The sequence below is a fragment of the Oryctolagus cuniculus genome, chromosome 7, assembly GCF_051225735.1.
Source record: "Oryctolagus cuniculus isolate XC-2025 breed Fujian yellow rabbit chromosome 7, ASM5122573v1, whole genome shotgun sequence".
Lineage (NCBI taxonomy): Eukaryota > Metazoa > Chordata > Mammalia > Lagomorpha > Leporidae > Oryctolagus > Oryctolagus cuniculus.
In genome coordinates this window covers 158,369,936-158,387,256 of record NC_142873.1, presented here as the reverse complement: position 1 = coordinate 158,387,256, position 17,321 = coordinate 158,369,936, and the positions used below count along the sequence as shown (strand labels likewise).

The window sequence follows — 17,321 nt, the reverse complement described above, 5'->3', positions numbered from 1 at the left end:
GCCCGGTCAGCCACCAAACATGGATGGGACATTGTGGGCAAGAGACCCCCTCCCCCAACCTTGTGAGCACGTGACGAAGGGGAACCAGGGCAAGAACTGTTCTGGGATTAGAGGAAGGGCCTAGGACGTGGGGGCCCCGGGTGAAGAAGAGCCCAGGAGAGGTGGTGGAGAGGGCGGCAGGTGGCAGAGGGCGCTGTGGACGACACGCCACCCGCCCTCTCTATAGCCCATCTCCACAATCCCCTTGCTAAGGCCAACGACGACATGAGGGGACTAATTTAGGAGTATTTTTAAAACTGTGGCCCTGGCGGAGGGGTTTAGCATTTGTCAGCCATCTGGAATAAGGAATTACAGTCACCTCCCTAATCCTATATTCCCTAAACCCTAAAGCTGGTTACAGTGTGAGGAAGAGGCAGCAGGTGGGTGGGGTGGGGGGTCTGCTCCAGAAAGGGACAAAGCCTAGGGAGGCGCCCATGCCCCTCCCCCCCGGAGGGCGCCTGGGGCCAGGCCAGGGGCAGGAGAGCCAGCGTCCTCGGTGCCCACTCAGCTCCCCCACCCGCTCACGCACACGCACTCCCTGGGCCGCGCCGGCTCGCGCAGGGGCCGTCAGGTAAATTAGATCTGAAAGCTGACAATTTCTGACCATATTTCCTTGATTATTTCAAACAAATGCACAGCAGCCGCTGTAAGGAGATTAAAGTGACATAAACGTCCCGAGTGGGAGGGGGAGGGCAGAGGATTCAGGTCACCCCCATCCGTCCCCCGCCTGACAGACGCTATATCGCTATCCAATCCAATAAAAAATCCCCCCCTTTTGCTTTAATTAATTTTACAGCTAGCTTGCTTAATTACTTTCAATCAAAATCCTCCTGCCATCGCAAAATTAGAGATGGTTGAGCTCCATTAGCCTAAATTCTTCATTTCCATATAGAAAAGAGGCTGTCTGCAGAGCCAACCCGGGCCCCTGGCAGGACAGCCGCCCGTCTGCCCACCCGCTGCCAGCCAGCCCACTCCGGCTTCTGCTTGCTGGCCATCTTCGGCCTGCGCGTGTCCCCTCAGCCTCCTCTACCGCAGCTCCCTGGGCTGAGAGGAGCTGGGGTCCAGGTGGGGTCCACCCCTCGGCCCCTCAGCTCTTCCCTGAGATTCACCAGCTGAGTCAAGGGGCAAGGGGGGATGTGGTACTCTGGACCAGGGCCAGCAGCTGCTGCTGAAAGGAATGGCTGACCCTGGGACCCCCCTCCCCCTGAGGGGTTCCTGCTGCTTTCTGGACACAGCCTAGTCCTCTGGCCGTCCAGCGCCAGGTCAGAGAGGTGCCCTGGGCCCTCTGCAGAGCACAGCTCCCAGCAGGGCAGGAATACTGTCAGGTCTCAGTCAAACAGAGCTCTGCCCCCAGTGTCACCCAGGCTTCCCTCTGATAGTCCTGCTGGAGCAATGAAGCAGCCCCCACAGACTCTGGCGTTCTGGGGACCCCACGTGGGCCCCCAACCCCCGCCCCAGAGCCCTGGTTCCCAGCCTGCAGCAGCTGCTTCTCCACCCGCAGTGTGGGTTGGGTGGGTGGGGAGTCCTGGCTCTGTCCACATCCTGTGCCTGCACTGGCTCTCCACCTGCCTCACCCTCACAACCCCCAACCCCAACTCCGGAAGCTCCACTTCAGATTTTCCACGCTACAGCCCCGAGTGCCACCACAGGGTCCAGCCCAACCTGGGCTCCAGCTGATTAAGGATCCGCAACAGGATGTAGGGATTACAGTAAAACCTGGCTCCGGATCTCCAGGGGCAGCAGGCCAAGCCCTGGCGCCGGGACTCCCCATACCTCTCCTGTGTGCGCACCTCCCTGCCCGTCCACGTCTGGCAGAAAGGCTGGGCTGGGGTGGAAGTGGAGGGAAAGGGGGGTTAGGGTCCCCTATGAAGTCCAGGGCTGAAGTCTGTCCCGGACCCTTCGTGGTACTCTTGGTACAGGAAGGCAACCTGACCTCCGCCAGAGGCGGGGTGGCCCAGGCCTGCCAGTCGGCAAAGGCCGAGCAGGCGGAGAGCAGCTCTTGAAAGCCCGGGAGGGCCTAGGGCTGCCCCGTGGCCACGGCTGGTCAAGGCTGGGGTACGAGTGGAGTTCAGGGTGGTGAGGACCTGAGGCTGGCCCTCTGGGGCCTGTCTTCATGGGCACCAGGGACTCCTGGGTCAGTCTGCCAACTCTTGCTGGTCTTGGTCTGTAGGTTAACTCAAGTCCCCCTGGTCTGGCTGGGTTTCTCGGCTGTGTCCTGAACACCACTGGCTCTGCCCCTCTGGCCCTCTCCGGGAGCTGAGAGTCTAACGGGGAGAGCCAGCAAGGGTTTCACACAGCACTGAGAGCAGAGGGCAGGCAGCTGCGGGTCTGCTGAGCCCTGAGGCCCTGGTCAAGAGGGAGAGGAGGGGAGGCCAGGCGGGAGGTGAGAGGCCCCGCCAGGCTCCTCCAGCCACCGCGCGTCTTCTCTTCTGCCCCTCACCAGCAGAGGGGGCCTAGGGGTGGGGACGCACCCTCCCTGAACTAGAGCAGGGCCGAGCCTGTCCCAGTGTGTGCCTCATGGCCACGCGTGGCCCAGCTGGGTCAAGGTAGAAGGGCGGGTGGGAGAGCAAGAGACCACAGGGCAGAGCTGCCACGGCACAGAGGCTAGCCCGCTGCAGCCTCCCCCTTCCTGCTCCCGTGCTGGACTCGCTGTTCCTCCGACTCAGGGCTCGGCTCACCCGCCTCCTACACATCCCGCAGCGGCCCGGCGGGCAATGACGCTTCTTTGGAGAGCCCCCTGGGGCTGCTGTCTGCTTGCTCTGTCCTCTCATGCACTCTGCTCCTCTACGCCCTGGTACTTTCTGTAGTAACTTGTTTCACGACCCCTCTACCTCACCGGACTTGCAAGATCCATGGGACGGATGGGACCACCGCTGCTGCTCAGTGTCCAGTAAATATTTACAGAACGGCTACAAAAAACGAAGTGCCTCTCAAGTTCATTGGACTAGAGCTGGGATGCAGGGGTGTGCCTGACTTCCGCACCCATACCTGCTCCCCGCCCCGCCCCCGAGCACTGGGAACCCTGAGTGTTCTAGGGCAAGGGCTCCCTGGCTGGGGGCCCCTCCCCAGGACTCTTGCCCTCTTGAGCCCCAGGCTCACCTCCAAATGCCCTTCACAAGGCTCTGCCCAGAGAACAAAAGAGTGCCCAGTTGTCCCAGTGAGAGGAACAACTGTTACCAGCCAATCCCTTTCTGAACAAACCCAGCAACTGTTTGTGCTGAAGTGTTACTCTCGCCCTCCACCCCCTGTCCCCATCCCAAAAAGGAGAAAAGGGGATTGGAAAAAAAAAAAAAGATGGGGGAAAAAAATCCCACACCAAGTCCCACGATCTCCCTACACCCGCTCCCAAGTCTGTCTGGAAATGTTACGGACACAAAGAGGACACAGGGACAGCCACCTGCTGTCCCAGACAACTGGGACAGCCGCAGCTCGGGGAGAGGCTGTGAGATCAGAACCCAAAAAAAGGAAGTGAGAGTAAGGGACGGAGGGGAGGTGGGGGTGGAAGGTTGGGGGGCAACAGTCAGATCAAAGAGGGAGAGAAGTAGGGGCCAGCGCCCACCTGGGAGTGCGGGTGCAGAGGGCCTGCGGCTGAGGGGAAGAGCGAACCCTCCAAACTCGTGGAAGCCAGGCTCAAGGGGAGGCAGGAGGTTGGTGTGGGGCCGTGGGTATGGACAGTGGGGAGTGGGGAGTCACGGGCGGGGAGAGAGAAGTTGACTGGGGAAGAGGAGCGAGGTCTATTAAAAACCTCTCAGTGCATAACACAAAATGTCAGGGTTTATAGCTTCATTCTTGGCTTTGCTGGGACTGAGAACCCTGAACAGAAATGTCACCGCTTGTCATGTTTAATCACCTGCTGTTTGTTAACACCTTCCCTGCAAGGAGCCTGTCTCAATCTGCCCCTGGGCCCCCAAGGGACCCGGAAACAGAAAACATCCCCGTCTCCTTCTCTGGGCTCTCGGCCCCGCGGAGGGCCCATGAGGGACAGGCTCCATTCTTGTACCATCGGAAGGCCTGAGGAGCCCCAAAGTGACCCTTCCTGTCGGCAGGCCAGGGACAGCAACCCCTCGTGGTCCTACCAGGGCGGACACCTCACGAAGGCGTGCTTGGAGTGGCTGGGCTTTCCAGGCCTGTCTGTCCACTCTGTCCATTCCCCTCCCGGGAAGAGAAGAACACAGGAGGGTCTGTGTGGATCCCCGCAGCCTGGAATTCACCAACCTGCCTGCTTGAACTGCAGCCGCCACCCGACATCCAGCAGTGGAACCTCGCCTTCCCGTCCCTGTCTGTGGCTCTGGCTTGGCTCTCTCTCTAAGCGTGCTTCCCTGGTTGTTTAGACTAGGAACTCACAGCCCTAGTGCCCCATAACTCCTTCCCCCAGCCTGGAGAGCTGCAGCAGGCCACTCAGCAGCCCAAGTCCTCCTGAGAACACGCGGCTGTCCCCCATCTCTGATGCCACGACATGGTCTACACTGAGAAGCTGTGCCCTCTGTTGGATTTCTCCCCAGCCGAGACCCAGGCAGGAGCGGTATAGCCCCCGGGCTGACACGCACTTGGGGCAGCCATCTGCAAGGCGCCAAGTTTTACATCCTGTGCCATTCCCAAGAGAGGCGCTGGTATCAATGGGGGCAGGAGGGGTCCTGGTGTCTGGGCTGAGCTGAATTGGTCTCCCAGTGGGGGGGGAGGAATGTCCCCACCTCCCCTTCCAGCAAATTCTCCGCTCACAGGAACACATCCAACAAACAGGCATAGGCGAGCCTGTCTCCCAGGAGCGTGCCTGCTCATTTAGACGTGCTTCCGGAAGTGCCTTGCGTCCACTCTGCCTGCATCCATCTGACCACACCCAGCCCCGGCAACCCTTCCCTGCAGGCCACAGGGAGCACCCCTTCCTCAGGAGATGAACCGTAATGGGCGCTTTAGAGGAGGCCTTGGCATCAGCGGGCACACTTGCTCCTGGACAGAAGGCCGAGGATGCGCTAGTGGTCACGGGCGGGACGTGCATGGGTGCAAAGGGCACGTGGGCAGTGAGGAAGCACTCAGCCCGGCCATTGAGAACCGTCCTCAGGGAAGCCCGCTCTCCTGCGAGGCAGGTCTCACTCCACGTCCGTCTGCATCTGGGAGCAACCTGGGCAGCGCCTCTGGGCCTCCCGCATGCCCACGTCTGGGGGGACCAGCCCTTGTCTTTCTCCGAGGGGACTGATGGGGGGGGAGGAATGTTAGGTGTGCTGGTTGCTGACTTTTAGAAGGAGGGTGCCGGGCAAAATCCTGGAGGGGGGCTCTTGTCAGGAGGCCCCACCCCTGCGGTGACCCTCCCCCCACAGAGGGCTGAGTAATAAAGGGGTGGGGTCACAGCTGCAAGCCCCTCCGCAGCCCCCTCAGTCTCCAGGCAGTGCCCTGCTGTGCCTAGGGAGGCGTGGGCACACCCTCTGGAGCACACAGGCACCCGGCTGAACGCAGCTCTGAGTGCCCTGGTGAGTGTGGGGCGGCGCTAGGTGGAGCCGGCTCTGTCACCCACGCTGGATAGAGACGCATGCGGTTCAGTAGGCACCTACACTCTCCAGGGCCTGAGGGAGGGACCCTGTGGAGCACCCACCCTCCAGCCTCCAAAGGGGACTGACCAGCGGTCTGATCTGCCTGGCACTGGTGGGATTCACAGGATGTGGGTCTTCCCAGCCCTGGGCAGAGTGCAGCAGTCAGTCTCCCTGTGGCGGGGTCATGTGCTTCTGAAGGCACAGTCTGGACTGTTGGAGGCTCTGCCCGGACTCTTAACTGGACCTGCTCTGGAGGTCCCTCTGTCTCAGGTGAAGCGGCGCAACCTCACAGGAGGTCAGGCCCGGGCTCTCCCACCTGGGGTTTGAAACCCTGGTCCCATCAGACAGGGAACATGTCCTCCCCACTCCAGCCAGTGGGCCATGCTGGAGCCCAAGAGGAACCCAGCAGCAGACCTGGCTCGAGGGCTAGGTTCCGGAGCCTCCAGGTCTAGCGCTGTGTTGCCTGAGACCCCTGGATTTATCGGATGAGCACGGCCTCCCAGCCAGGCCCCCGGTATAATCTGTTCATTAATTTACTATTAGATGGGAAATTACTCCTCACCCAGGAATGTAAGTTTTCATCTTATTTTAAGTTAGATTCTTAAAACAATTACCAAGGCATCTGGCGATGACTTCACCGCTGTGCCCGGGCCCTGGAGGGGCGAAGGGCAGCCCTGAGGCTGCACAGGCCCCTGGCTCTGGGCCCGAGGGGCGCCTGGGGAGAACTGGGAGCCCCTAAGCACCTGTCCTGGGTCCTGGGAGGGAAGTGGGGGGCACCCGGTAATCTCTGATATTTGCTGTTTGTGGAAAAACTTCTCTCCAGCACCACCTGCCCCGTGAACCCGCTGGTGACAGTTGCTGAAAAGCCTTCGCAGCTGGTGCCGCGGGAGCATTTTCTATTTTTAATTGTTTGATCGGAATATTAACTCATCTAGGCCCGTTCCCCAGACACATTTCCCAGCCAAAGGGTTTCCCCATTTCCCAGGCCTTCTCTTTCTCGCCCCCCCTCTCAAGTCAGAAACGAACTTTGAAATTAATAACTGGAGATGGAGACCTCTGTGAGCTCGCAGGGATCATAGCACGGGAGTAAAAGAGTATCTGGCGCAGGCCCCGGGGCTGGCCTCGGCCTCTGTCTCTCCGGCCCAGGCCCTGCCACTCCCACCTGACCCCACTTTTGCCGTGTGCAGGGACATCTCACGATTCTGCTGGCCCCTCCCACCTACTCTCCCCGCTCGCCGACCTCAAGGGCAGAGCAGAGGACAGGGGACCCCCAGGAAGGGCAAGGGGGGTCACAAGGAGGTTGGCGTTCACCCTTGGGTTTCAGCGTCTTTGTTGCCAAGAGGAAAAGGCGCCCGTAGGAGACAGGGCCGGCACCTCCCCTGTGGGCAACACCCAGGGCTCTCAGCCGGTCCACCAGTGGGCTGGCCGCACAACCCAGCCTGAGCGCCTCCTCACTGGAGCCTGAGAACCCTGAGGCCTTCCCAGGAAAGGGTCCCCACCCCGCCCAGGGGCCGGGTGGCCTTAGCCCTCCGCTCCCTCCTGTCCTTGGCCCCCAGGCTGTGCTCTTCCCTCTCAAGGTCGCCGGCCGCCTGCATCAGGAATATTTACTCACCAGACTGGCCCTGTTAGCAGCACTCACCACAAATATGCTTTCTGATAAAGTTGGCAGAAAAAATTCTAGAGCTCAAAACAATGTCGGAAACCATCTCCCACCCCCACCCGGTGAGGGCCCACGACCGGCCCTGGAGGAGCTCTTGTCACTCTGCGGCTCACCTTGCACCTTCCTGTCTTACTTCCCAACATACAGCCTGTTGCCCAGGGGACCAAGGGCCCTGACGGCCTAAGCGGAGTGCTGGGACTTGGGGAGCAGTCCCCTTGTGGCCTGAGAGGACAAGGCGGGCCACCTCTTACCTCGGCCGCTCCCTGGACCGTCTCACCTCATTGGGCCCCCTCCCCCGCCCAGCCTCCCTCTGCGCACATGGGCTTTAATGTTTTTATTACCTGTTTGACTCGCTGCCTTATTGCTTCTCCCCTTAATGGGGCCGTAACCGTGGAAACGAGGAATAAACGGCCACCAGAAAATGAGATGATTAAACAGGTCACCCTGGCAAAACAAACTCAGGCAAGGAACCTCTGGGCTGGGGAGGGTAGGCTTTCCCTCCCCCATCCATGGCCAGAAGGCCTGGACCAGGTCAGGACTACACTTGTCTGTCCCTGCAAGGACTGGGGCAGATGCTGCACGGCGCCCCCTACTGGCGGTGGAGCGTCTAGTCCATCTTTCCATGAAGCCTGGGCTGCAGGGGTGTCAGTAGTCTGGAAGGAGGTAAGGGTCACAGCCACAGAGAGCAGCCCTACTTCCAGGAGTCCATCCCTGCTAGCCTCGTGCTTCTCACTGCCTGGTTCCTCCAGCCTCCTGTCCTCGGCCAACACGTGCTCCCTTAATTTGCAGAGAAAGCTCGATAAGAAAAGGCCAGCACAGGCTAACGCCCAACTCTGGAGGTTCCCTCTGGGAATCTGGAGCCACAGAATTTGTCCATTTCCCTCCATCCCCTCCCTGCAAAGCCAGGCTGCACCCTGGCCTCCGCCCAGGAGACGAGGGAGGGCCCTCTTGGCTTTAGGAAGTGGTCTCAGCAGCCAAGCGTGTGTGGCACTGACGGAGCCTACGGGGCCAGAACTGCCAGAGGGACCGAGGGCAGGCGTGTGGGATGTTCCAGCAACAGGTCCCACAGCCAGCTCAGAAGCAGCCCAATACCACGCCACAGTCAGAGGTCCAAAGCCTGCAACTTGGGCTCTTTCTGGCCTGGCTCCCTATACAGGGTCTGCCAGCTGGAAGGGTCCTGGGCCAGAGAGGATGGACACACTGCCCTGAGAGGCCCACACCACCCACTGGCCACTGCCCTCCAGCCCCCTCCTGGCAGCAGGCTGCCCTCACACTCCAGGCTCTCCCAGCCCCCAACCATGGCCATGTGGGACCTCCATGCAGCCACACCGCTCCTGTCTGTATCCGTGGGTCCCTTTGCCCCGTCACGTCAGGCCTCATCTCAGCCCCTCTCCTTCCTGGAAAGCTCTCCTCCTCTAGAAAGCTCTCCAGGAGCTAAAACCCAGGTCCCAAGAGAACCGGCCAACATTTCCTGCCTTTCTCCTGCCCCCACTCAGAAGAAGCACATCAATCAATCAATTCCACCAGCACTTACAGTGGGAAGGCCTGAGCCCCAGCCCTATTCCAAGCCCAGGGAGGAGATGCCACACAGCAGCTAATGGTCATGTCTAATGGTCACCATTAGGAGCAGTGGCAGCAGAAGAAAACAAAGTCCCTGGCCATGGCTTCCTGGGGACCAGGACGCACGAGCCCGAGTGCTGCCCTGTACTCCAAAGTCATGGGCAGAACCAGAGCCTCAGAGCTGCAGGCCCCCGGCCAGCCTCTTATCTCTTATCTCTTTCCAGGGCCAACTGGGTGTGAGGCTGGAAGGAGGGCGGAGGGGGAGGGCAAGACAGGTAAGCAGAAAGGGCCTGCTCCAGGAGCTGGGTAGCCTGGGCGAAAAAGGCAGAAAAATGCGGTTGTACAATGGTCAGAGCTCTGTTCTCAGAGGCGTAAGGAGGACAAGGTGAAGGAGGACAGGGCAGGTGTCGTCTAGAAGGCGTGGGAGGTGGAGGAGAGGGCCACTCCTTTCCAAAGCTCCCTGGCCAGAGAGAGGAGCGCACACCCTGCCACCCTGGGGACACTGAGCAGGCTCTCTACCCAGCGCCACTGCGAGCTGCCCTTGGATCGGCAGCCTCAGCACCTGCCCGGGGCCCTTCCTGCTGATGGTCAGAGGTGGCCGGGAGCCGGAGCGCTGGGCACTGGGCCACCAGGTTGCAGCCTTTCACAAGCCATCCCAGGGAAGCGTCTGCGACTCTGTACCCAGGCCACCGACCCTCTTCCTGCTCGTCATCCCTAGGATCTTCCTGCTCCTCCCGGCCCAGCGACCCCGGCCAGGTGCTGCTTGCCCCAGCGACCACCCGGCGGTCATCTGCATAGGGCCACTCCTTCCTTCTGGGAGGAGGAGGAAGAGGCAATGGAGGGCACGGCGGCCAGAGTGGTCAAGGTTTAAAGCCAGCTCAGGGAGGACAGTGCGAAAGGACAAGCCTGGAGGCCTGGGACGGCGTGGAGAACTGGCCTGCGCCCTCTCAGAATGGTGGGCCAGCCAGAGCAGGCTGGGAACGCACCGCTAACCTGGCAGGGGCCAGGGAGGAGAGGAGGCTGGGCCAAGAGCCTTCCCCGGCCCCACCCCATCCCCTGCCCGGGCAGTGGGCAGGGACTCGAGCCAGGGGCAGCGGCTTTAATGAGGAGATGCTGCTGCCGTGACTCAGCCCTCCAAAGGTGCCTCCATTTATTTTATTTTTCCATCGTAAAAACGCAAGCTGCAACTCGGCCAATGCCCTGGCTGTGGGGGATGGGGATTACCCCTGAGGAAGGCAAGAGAGACGTCTCACCCTGCCCACCCCCTGCCCCGTGTCCCTCTTGGAGAGGAGAGTGGATGGGTCCCCTGGCTGGTCCCCACCAGGGGCACAGGGCCCAGGCCTGCCCTTGCTGGCCCTGCCTCCTGTTAGAGACGGTGGTTACACCGGGCCTCTCACACCGGGTTTTGCTCTGACATCTGACAGCCAGCGGCTCGGGGGCCACTTCACAGCCCAGCGCTGCCTGTCTCAAACACTTCTATCACAGAGGAGCACACATGTGTACTTTTCACCTTGTTCACTTCCCTCCAAGACGGCCGCACGGAACAAAATCAAGTTGGGAGCCAGCGAGTCAAAGACCTTAAAGGTCATCTGATGCCCAGGCCTCTCCAAATGTCCCTGCCGGGTGGCCAGCCAACCTCTGTTTGAATGGTACCAGGAAACTCACAGTTTCCGAGACGGCCCATTCTGTCCTTAGCTCTGACAGCTCCTTCCTGCCAAGATGGCACCAGTGCACCTAACCCCCACAGCAGCAGACTGGCAAAACCGGTGCCCAACCTGACTGCAGGGGCTGGCCCCGGCTTAGACTGGTTGAGTGGGTGTATCTGGCCAAGTATAGGCTGGAGGAAGGAAAATTGAGGGCAAGCTGCTCTACCCCAAACCCGGCAGGGGACCACTTCCTCCAGAAACAGCTCAAGACCCTTCTCAATTCCCAGTGCATGCTGGGTCGAGGGCGAAACCAGAGCTAGCAAGGTTCCTAGAAACCTCTGCTCTCGGCAAAGCACTGGCCTTGAACCAGCGGCTCAAAGTAGTTCTGGGAGTCTGGAGGTGGCCTGACACAGAGGACCCTGGGGTGGAGAGGGGGAAGCCCTGGGTCAAATACCACCACCTGGAAGAAGTCGGCAGCCTTGTTTCTCTTGCGCACCCTCAAAGTGCGTGCTTGTTGGGAGGCTCCGCCCCGAGAACCCGGCTAACACGGCTCCGCAGCTCAGCTTCCTGGTCTCCCCACAGAAACCTGGGGTGTGAGGTTTCTGCGGGGCACCGATTTCTCCACAGCATGGCTGCTGCCACTCAGCCCCGGCCCCTGGGGTCTCTGAGCGTCCCTCTGAGCCTGCCCACTTACTCCTTTGGCCCCGTACCTGGCCCAGTCTACCCTGGATCATCAGCTGGGCCGCTCTAGCCTGGGACGGCCCCTCCCCTTCCTCGCAAGCTCCCCCTGGGGAGAAGGGGCAATTACAACCAGATCCCCACGATCAAGGACAAGTTCTTCCTCAAAGCTCTCCTGTCGTCCCAGCCATTTCCACACCCGCTTCCAGTCATGTTCGGGGCCTAGCAGTCAGCCTTTGGGGGGCGGGCTAATCCTGGGGAGCTTCCCAACTGCGGGATGGATTTACCTGCTCTGAAGCCTCCTCCCTCCTCCCCTCCCCCGCCCCCGCTCCCTCCCCTAGGGAAATCACTCTAAAAGGGCCTAATGGAACTATGTCCTCCTCTCTTCCTTCCCTCCCTCCCTCTCTCTCTCTCCTTTTTTTTTTTTATTAGCATTTGTGGAATTTATTCCCAAACTCTCCTAATCTTCCGTACACAACCATTTGATTTGCATAACCCAACCCCCTCTCATAAAAACTGGCTGCTAGTTTAATTAAAAAATGTAAATTTGCTGTCATCTCGGGGCCTGGTGAATTAGGACGACATCGGCATTTTTTATTGCTAAAGACGTCCAGATTGATCCAGCCCTTGGCTGAACTATGGTGGGGGGAAAGGGGTCCACGTGGCCCCTGAGGGTCTCAAGGTCCTGCTGTCCCCTCCTGAGAAGCCGCTGAATTACTTATGACTGGAGCATCTCAGGACCTCAGCGCACTGGGGCCAGCAGGATGTTAACCCGTGATCCGGTGCCTGTTGGGCTTCTGGTGCTGGCAACCCTTTGGGGCCTGCATCTCCAGCCTTGTGCTGTGCCACAGAGGCCCTCAGCTGAAGCTAACCGTGCTGGCTCCAAAGGAAGAGAGACCCTCGCAGGCCAGAGGCCTGGCCTGGCCTGGCTTGGCCCTGGAGTGACCCCTGTACGGCCAAAGGAGATGCACCTGCGTCCTGAAGATGAGTGCGCGCAGGCGCAGAGTCAGGCTCAGAGCGAATCCGAGTCCCCATCTGCTTCCCTTTTTGTGTGAAGTGGGGGAAAAGTGCTTTTCTTCTGAAGTTCTGAGACTAATTAAGTGAAACTTCCAAGTTCAAAGAAGAGGTGGAGATAGTATCACCGGATGACTCCTCCGGGAAACTGAACGAGGACACCTTGGGCCTCCTCTCCCAGAGCGGCCACAGGCCTGGGTCCCGGCGGGAGCGCCCAGCTCCAGCGGCAGGAGGGACCGGCTGACCTCACGGGCCCTTCTGGCTTCTAGGAAAAGTTTCCAGAGCCTGTCCCTGGAGAGCTAGGCGAAGCAAGCGTCCCTCACACTCAGGAGGAAGGCCACACGGGGCTCTGTCACCCATCTCCTGCAGGCCCCAGAGGCCCTTGCTCCAGAGGGGACCCCCACCGAAGAAGGGCTCTGGAGTGGTACCCCCACTGCCGACAGGGAGTGCCCGGCTGGGGGACGGCAGGAGGATGGGCGTCACCTCCAGCTGGCACCAGGCTAGCAGGAGGAAGATGAGGAGGGCCCGCCGGCCAGCTGAGTAATGCCTGGGCCCAAGTGCCCGCCCACAAGCAGAGGCTGCCAGCGCCAGGTAGAGGGGGCGGTGCCGGAGCTCTAAGGCCTGCTCCTAGGCTGGGATGGGTGGGGGCCCTGTTTCTGAAGAAAGGGGGTGGGGCCTGAAAGGGAGGTGATGAGACACCTGATGGGAGGTGGGGGCGGGCTGGTTCTCTGTGGGAGTTCAAGGCAGGGAGGGGCAGGGTGGCAGCGGTGGCCTTAGATGCCTTCGACACTTTGCCCAGCAGGGGGCGTCACCCCCTTCCTGGACACAGGTCCTGAGGCCCTCCAGACCACCCATCAGTCAAGATCACACCTGGTGGGACAGTGTGAAACACGGTCCACGACCCCGGTCCACGACCCCTCCTCCGCAACACGCAGCCTCTGCTTGAAGCTGGCCTCCATGCCACCCACCTTGGGTCCCCCAGAGCCGTCCCCCGCCTTCCTGCCTACTCCCCTCTGCACTCAGAAGGTCAAATGCCAGCTCCCGGGTCCCCAGGGGCGATGCTGTGAACTTGGCCCTACTCTAAACAACAGCCCTAACAGCACCCTTGCCACCTCTCCTATAAACGAAACAGAAAGGTTCCGAGAGCAGGCTCAATCAAAGATCAACTTGTTTATTCTTTTCAAACATGTAGGGAGGAGACAGCTGCTTTTATCCACGTAGGACATGGGGGTCCTGCCGGGACTGGGGTCAGTGGAGAAGGCCGACCGAGAGCCCCGAGAACTTGGGGGGCAAACCTCACTCAGGCTGGGAGCCCACACGGGAAGGGGAGAGGAACAGTAGGATTAGACGAGAACCAATGGAACACCCAAATCCAGGATAAACCACCCCCGGCCGGCACCGAGCTGTGGGGCGCCCGGCCTGGTCCTACCACGAGGCAGGCCCCGGGCCCACCTGCCTAACTTTCAGTAGTGCGGCCCATCCCCACCGCCAGCGTGGGGAGACGAGGAGACGAGTCCTGGGCCCCTCACTTTGAACTGATAACAGCGCCTCAGCCCACAGCTCTCAGGTGAAAAACACTCATTAGCTGTAATAAGCAGCTTGATCATCCGACACAGCCTTGTCCCAAATAAATTAAATTCCTTTACCTTGAGACAGTCGCCCCGAAACCAGACTAACCACCTTTCCCAACAGGACGCTGCTTTCAAAAACTAAACCACCCCCCACTAAAAAAATAAAAACACACACCCTACAGCCAGACACAGGGAGATCCTGGCCGAGACACACACACACACACACACACACACACACACACCAGAAAACACACGGAGCCATGCCCCAAAACACGGAGAATGACAACAAAAAAACCCTCAAAAACCCCCTGGGCGCTCTCGGCGGGCGCCCCCGGCCCCGGCCCTCTCACAATGACAGGCCTGGGTTAGTCACCGGCCCGAGCCGGGAACACGCCACCGCGGCCCGGGCCCGCGCGGCCCCGACCCCGACCCCCGCCGCCGCCGCCCCGGCCCCGACCCGGCCCCGGCCCCGGCCGCTACCTCATTGGGCTAAAAATAAGAACTTCCGTAAAAGAACCGAAAGAAAAGTGAAAGAGCCTCCCCGGGGTTCCCACCGGCCCGTACCTGTTCCAAGATCCATTCTCCTCTCCTTGGTCCCAAACTCTTCGAGGAACGCCGCAGGAAGAGAGCGAGCGAGCGAGGGGGGGAGAGAGAGAGAGAGAGAGAGGAGACAACAACAATCTGTTTAGTCTCTCGCGGGCCCCCGGCCCCCACCCCGCCGCCCCCCACCCCCGCCCCGGCAGGACGGACCCGGCCCGGGGCTGCGAGGCCGCGCAGGGCCCGGAGGCGGCGGGCGGCGGGCGAGGGCGAGGGCGAGGGCGGCCGGGCGAAAGTTTCCCGGGGCGCCTCGCTCGCTCGCTCGCTCGCTCGCTCGCTCGTTCTCACGCTCCTCGCCGCTCCCGACTTTATTCAACTCAAACAGAAACTCTTGGCGGCCGCGGCCGCCCCCCGGCCCGGCCTGGGGGACGGGGGGCGCACCGGGCCGGGGGGCCCGCGGGAGGCCTCCAGGGGCGCCCCCGGCCCGCCCCGCGCCCCCGCCGGGGTCGCCGCGCGAGCGCCCCGCGGCCCCCCGGCCCTCCCCCGCCCCGCCGCCGGTACTCACCATAGTCGGAGAGTCGAAAGCCGAATTCACTTAAATAATCAACTTTCATAATACTTAATTAATGCCTAATTGCAACTGATTACTCCCCGAATAACAAGTTGTTTTAAAACCCTGATGTCATTGCTCCTGACGGTAACACTCAGGCTAACAGTTTGGCAGGAGGCAGCGGGGCGGGCGGGAGCGGCCCGGGCGCTGCCAGGCGCCGCGGTGATTGGCAGGGCGGCCGCGGCGCCGCCTCCTCGGCCGGGCCCGCGCCGGCTCCCGGCAGGTGAAAGATCAGAGCTCGGCCCGCCCGCCCGCCCGCCCGCGCGCCGCCGCCGCCGCCTCGCTGAGGTGCTGAGGTGAATGGGCTCGCGCTCGGCCGCGCCGGCGCGCACGCGCGCGCCCTCAGCGCTCCGGCTCCGGCTGCCGGCCGGCCGTATTGGCTCCGCGATTCCCCAGACCTCGGACTTGGAGAGGAGGGAGGCGGGCGGGAGAGGGGCGCGCGCGGACCGGAGAGGGGAGGCGGGCGGGGCGCGTGCACGCGCGCTCGCACGCTCCACTCGGCCGTGCGGTCCGACAGCCGCCGCCGCGCGCGCCCGCCCCACACCCGCCGCCCCGCGCGGCCGCGCAAACTTTTCCGCGCGCGGGCGCGGGCGCAGGTGCGAGGCGTCTCGGGGCCGCGCGTGCCCGTGCGCCCGTCCGCGCGACTCGGGGCTCCTGGGGCAGCCGAAGGAGGGTTTTGTTCTCCCCCCACACCCGGATCCTCTCGTTTTGTTCTGAGCTCGAGGGAGAAAGGCGTCGCAGGCGGCGGGGCGGGGCGGGGGTGTCGGGCCGCCGGCCCGCGGGGACACTCGCTGGGGTGTCCGCCCCGCACCTGGGCCCCGGCGCTCTGCGCACCCTCCGCGCGCCTCCCGGCGGCACAGGGCCCCGGCCCCTGCCTCGCAGCCGCGCACCCGCCCCGCGGCCGGACGCAGCCTCTCCTCGGAGCCCACCACCCCGGCTCTGCCCGTCGCTCGGGCCATCCCCCTCCCTGAACACCGCCCCCTCCAAGGTCTGGTCACCTGCTCCCCCCACACCCCCGGTCGTGGCCAGCCCGTGGCCGGACCCCTCACGCTGTCCCCGCCGCGCTCCTCCTTTTCTCCCAGAGAAAGCGGCAGGTGTCCCGGCCACGGCCCCCCCACAGTCCCACACGCCCCGTGACGGCCGTGTATGCAGATATTCCTGAAATGCTGGTGGCCCGAGCTGCCCACTGGGCTCGGAGAAGCTCAAGGAAGGAGACGGCTGGCCGCGCACGCAGTGCCCCGGGCACGTTTGCTCAGGGAGGACCTGGCTCCCCACTGTCCCCAGCTCCCTCTGTCCCTTCTTGACCCACCCCGCTGTCCCCCTCCCTGTCCCTACCACCGGCACTCCTGTTTCAGGAGGGGCCCCATGATGAGGGCAGGGACCAGGGCCCGGGCTCCCCTTGGTCTTTTGGGCAGCAGTCAGCAAAATGGCGGTGGCCTATTTTTGCAATATTTCTATTTTGCAAAGGGAGGGGCCCAGGGAGGCCTTGGGGCAAAGACGTCAGGGAGTTAACAATCTACTCTTTCTCCTACTTTCCTTTTATTTTTCTTTCTGTTTTTTTCTTCTGATGGCTCTTTAGCCCCAAGTGGCCTCAGGTTTAGTGGCGCATCCCTGTCCTATCTGGCCACTTTCCCCGATGCCCACGGTGACCCCCGCTCATCGCTGTCACACAACTCTCCCCCCTCAGGCCCATCCCCATCCTTCCGTGGGAGCAGCAGCCGCAAAGCTTCAGCCCTTAAACCCGGAATCCGGGAATAGAGCCCCGTGAGCAAACCGCGCCACGTGTGGCCCAAAGGCTGCACCTGGGAGTACAGCTGCCCGCCCAGGGGAGCAGCCGGCAGGGCCTCGTGCTCTGCTCCCCACTCGGGATCTCTGGGTGCTGCCACCCATGACCGCCCGGAGCAAGGGTTCTGTCTCTTGCGGATGTAGCTGTCAATCCCACACTTCATCCGAAGCCTCTGCTCCCCACCTGGGCAGAAGATGTAGAAGGAAGATGTGGGGTGGAGAGGTGATCTTTGGGGAGCCTCTCACTGAACGTCCTTTTGGGTTCTACTGATGTTGTCAGGGCCCGAGCCCTGTGCAGGGCCTGGGAGGGGAACCGGAACGTGTCCCCCGGCCCAGTCCCCTGGGCAGAGCCAGCCGGCTGGGCCGTGGAGGACGCTGGGGCGAAGCAGGTGAGGAACAGCTGAGGGGAGGCACAGGGAGCGTGGGAGGAAGAGGGGCTGCCCGGAGGCCTCTGCTCTGCCCCAGAACAAGGGGCCTGTGGTGGAGAACAGGTTGGAGAAGCTCAGAACCTGAGGCCCACTGGCGTGTCAGGCTGGAGGAAACTGAGGCCTGGTGGGCGGGGGGCAGGTGCCAGAGGCTGAGTGTGGAGGTCTCCCTCCCCCCCCCAGGGTATATGCCCATATCAGCAGCCTAGAACTCGGGTGTTTCTTGGCCCATTCTCTGCCTTGGCAACCCTGATACGGTGACGCCTCTGAG

At 61.9% G+C, this 17,321-nt stretch overlaps 1 protein-coding gene across 1 annotated transcript in view; it reads right to left on the bottom strand.

Annotated features, from left to right (window-relative positions):
• Nucleotides 1-15,025, bottom strand: part of CASZ1 (castor zinc finger 1) — a 42,559-nt gene extending 27,534 nt beyond the window's left edge. Inside the window, exons 1-2 of the mRNA XM_089301481.1 lie at nt 14,796-15,025; nt 14,258-14,296 (exon numbers count right to left, since the gene is read on the bottom strand). Of these exons, the coding sequence (XP_089157607.1) occupies nt 14,258-14,296; nt 14,796-14,844 (88 nt within the window). The 5' untranslated portion in view covers nt 14,845-15,025. The remainder of the gene's footprint in view (nt 1-14,257; nt 14,297-14,795) is intronic.
• Between the last annotated feature and the right edge of the window lie 2,296 nt (nt 15,026-17,321).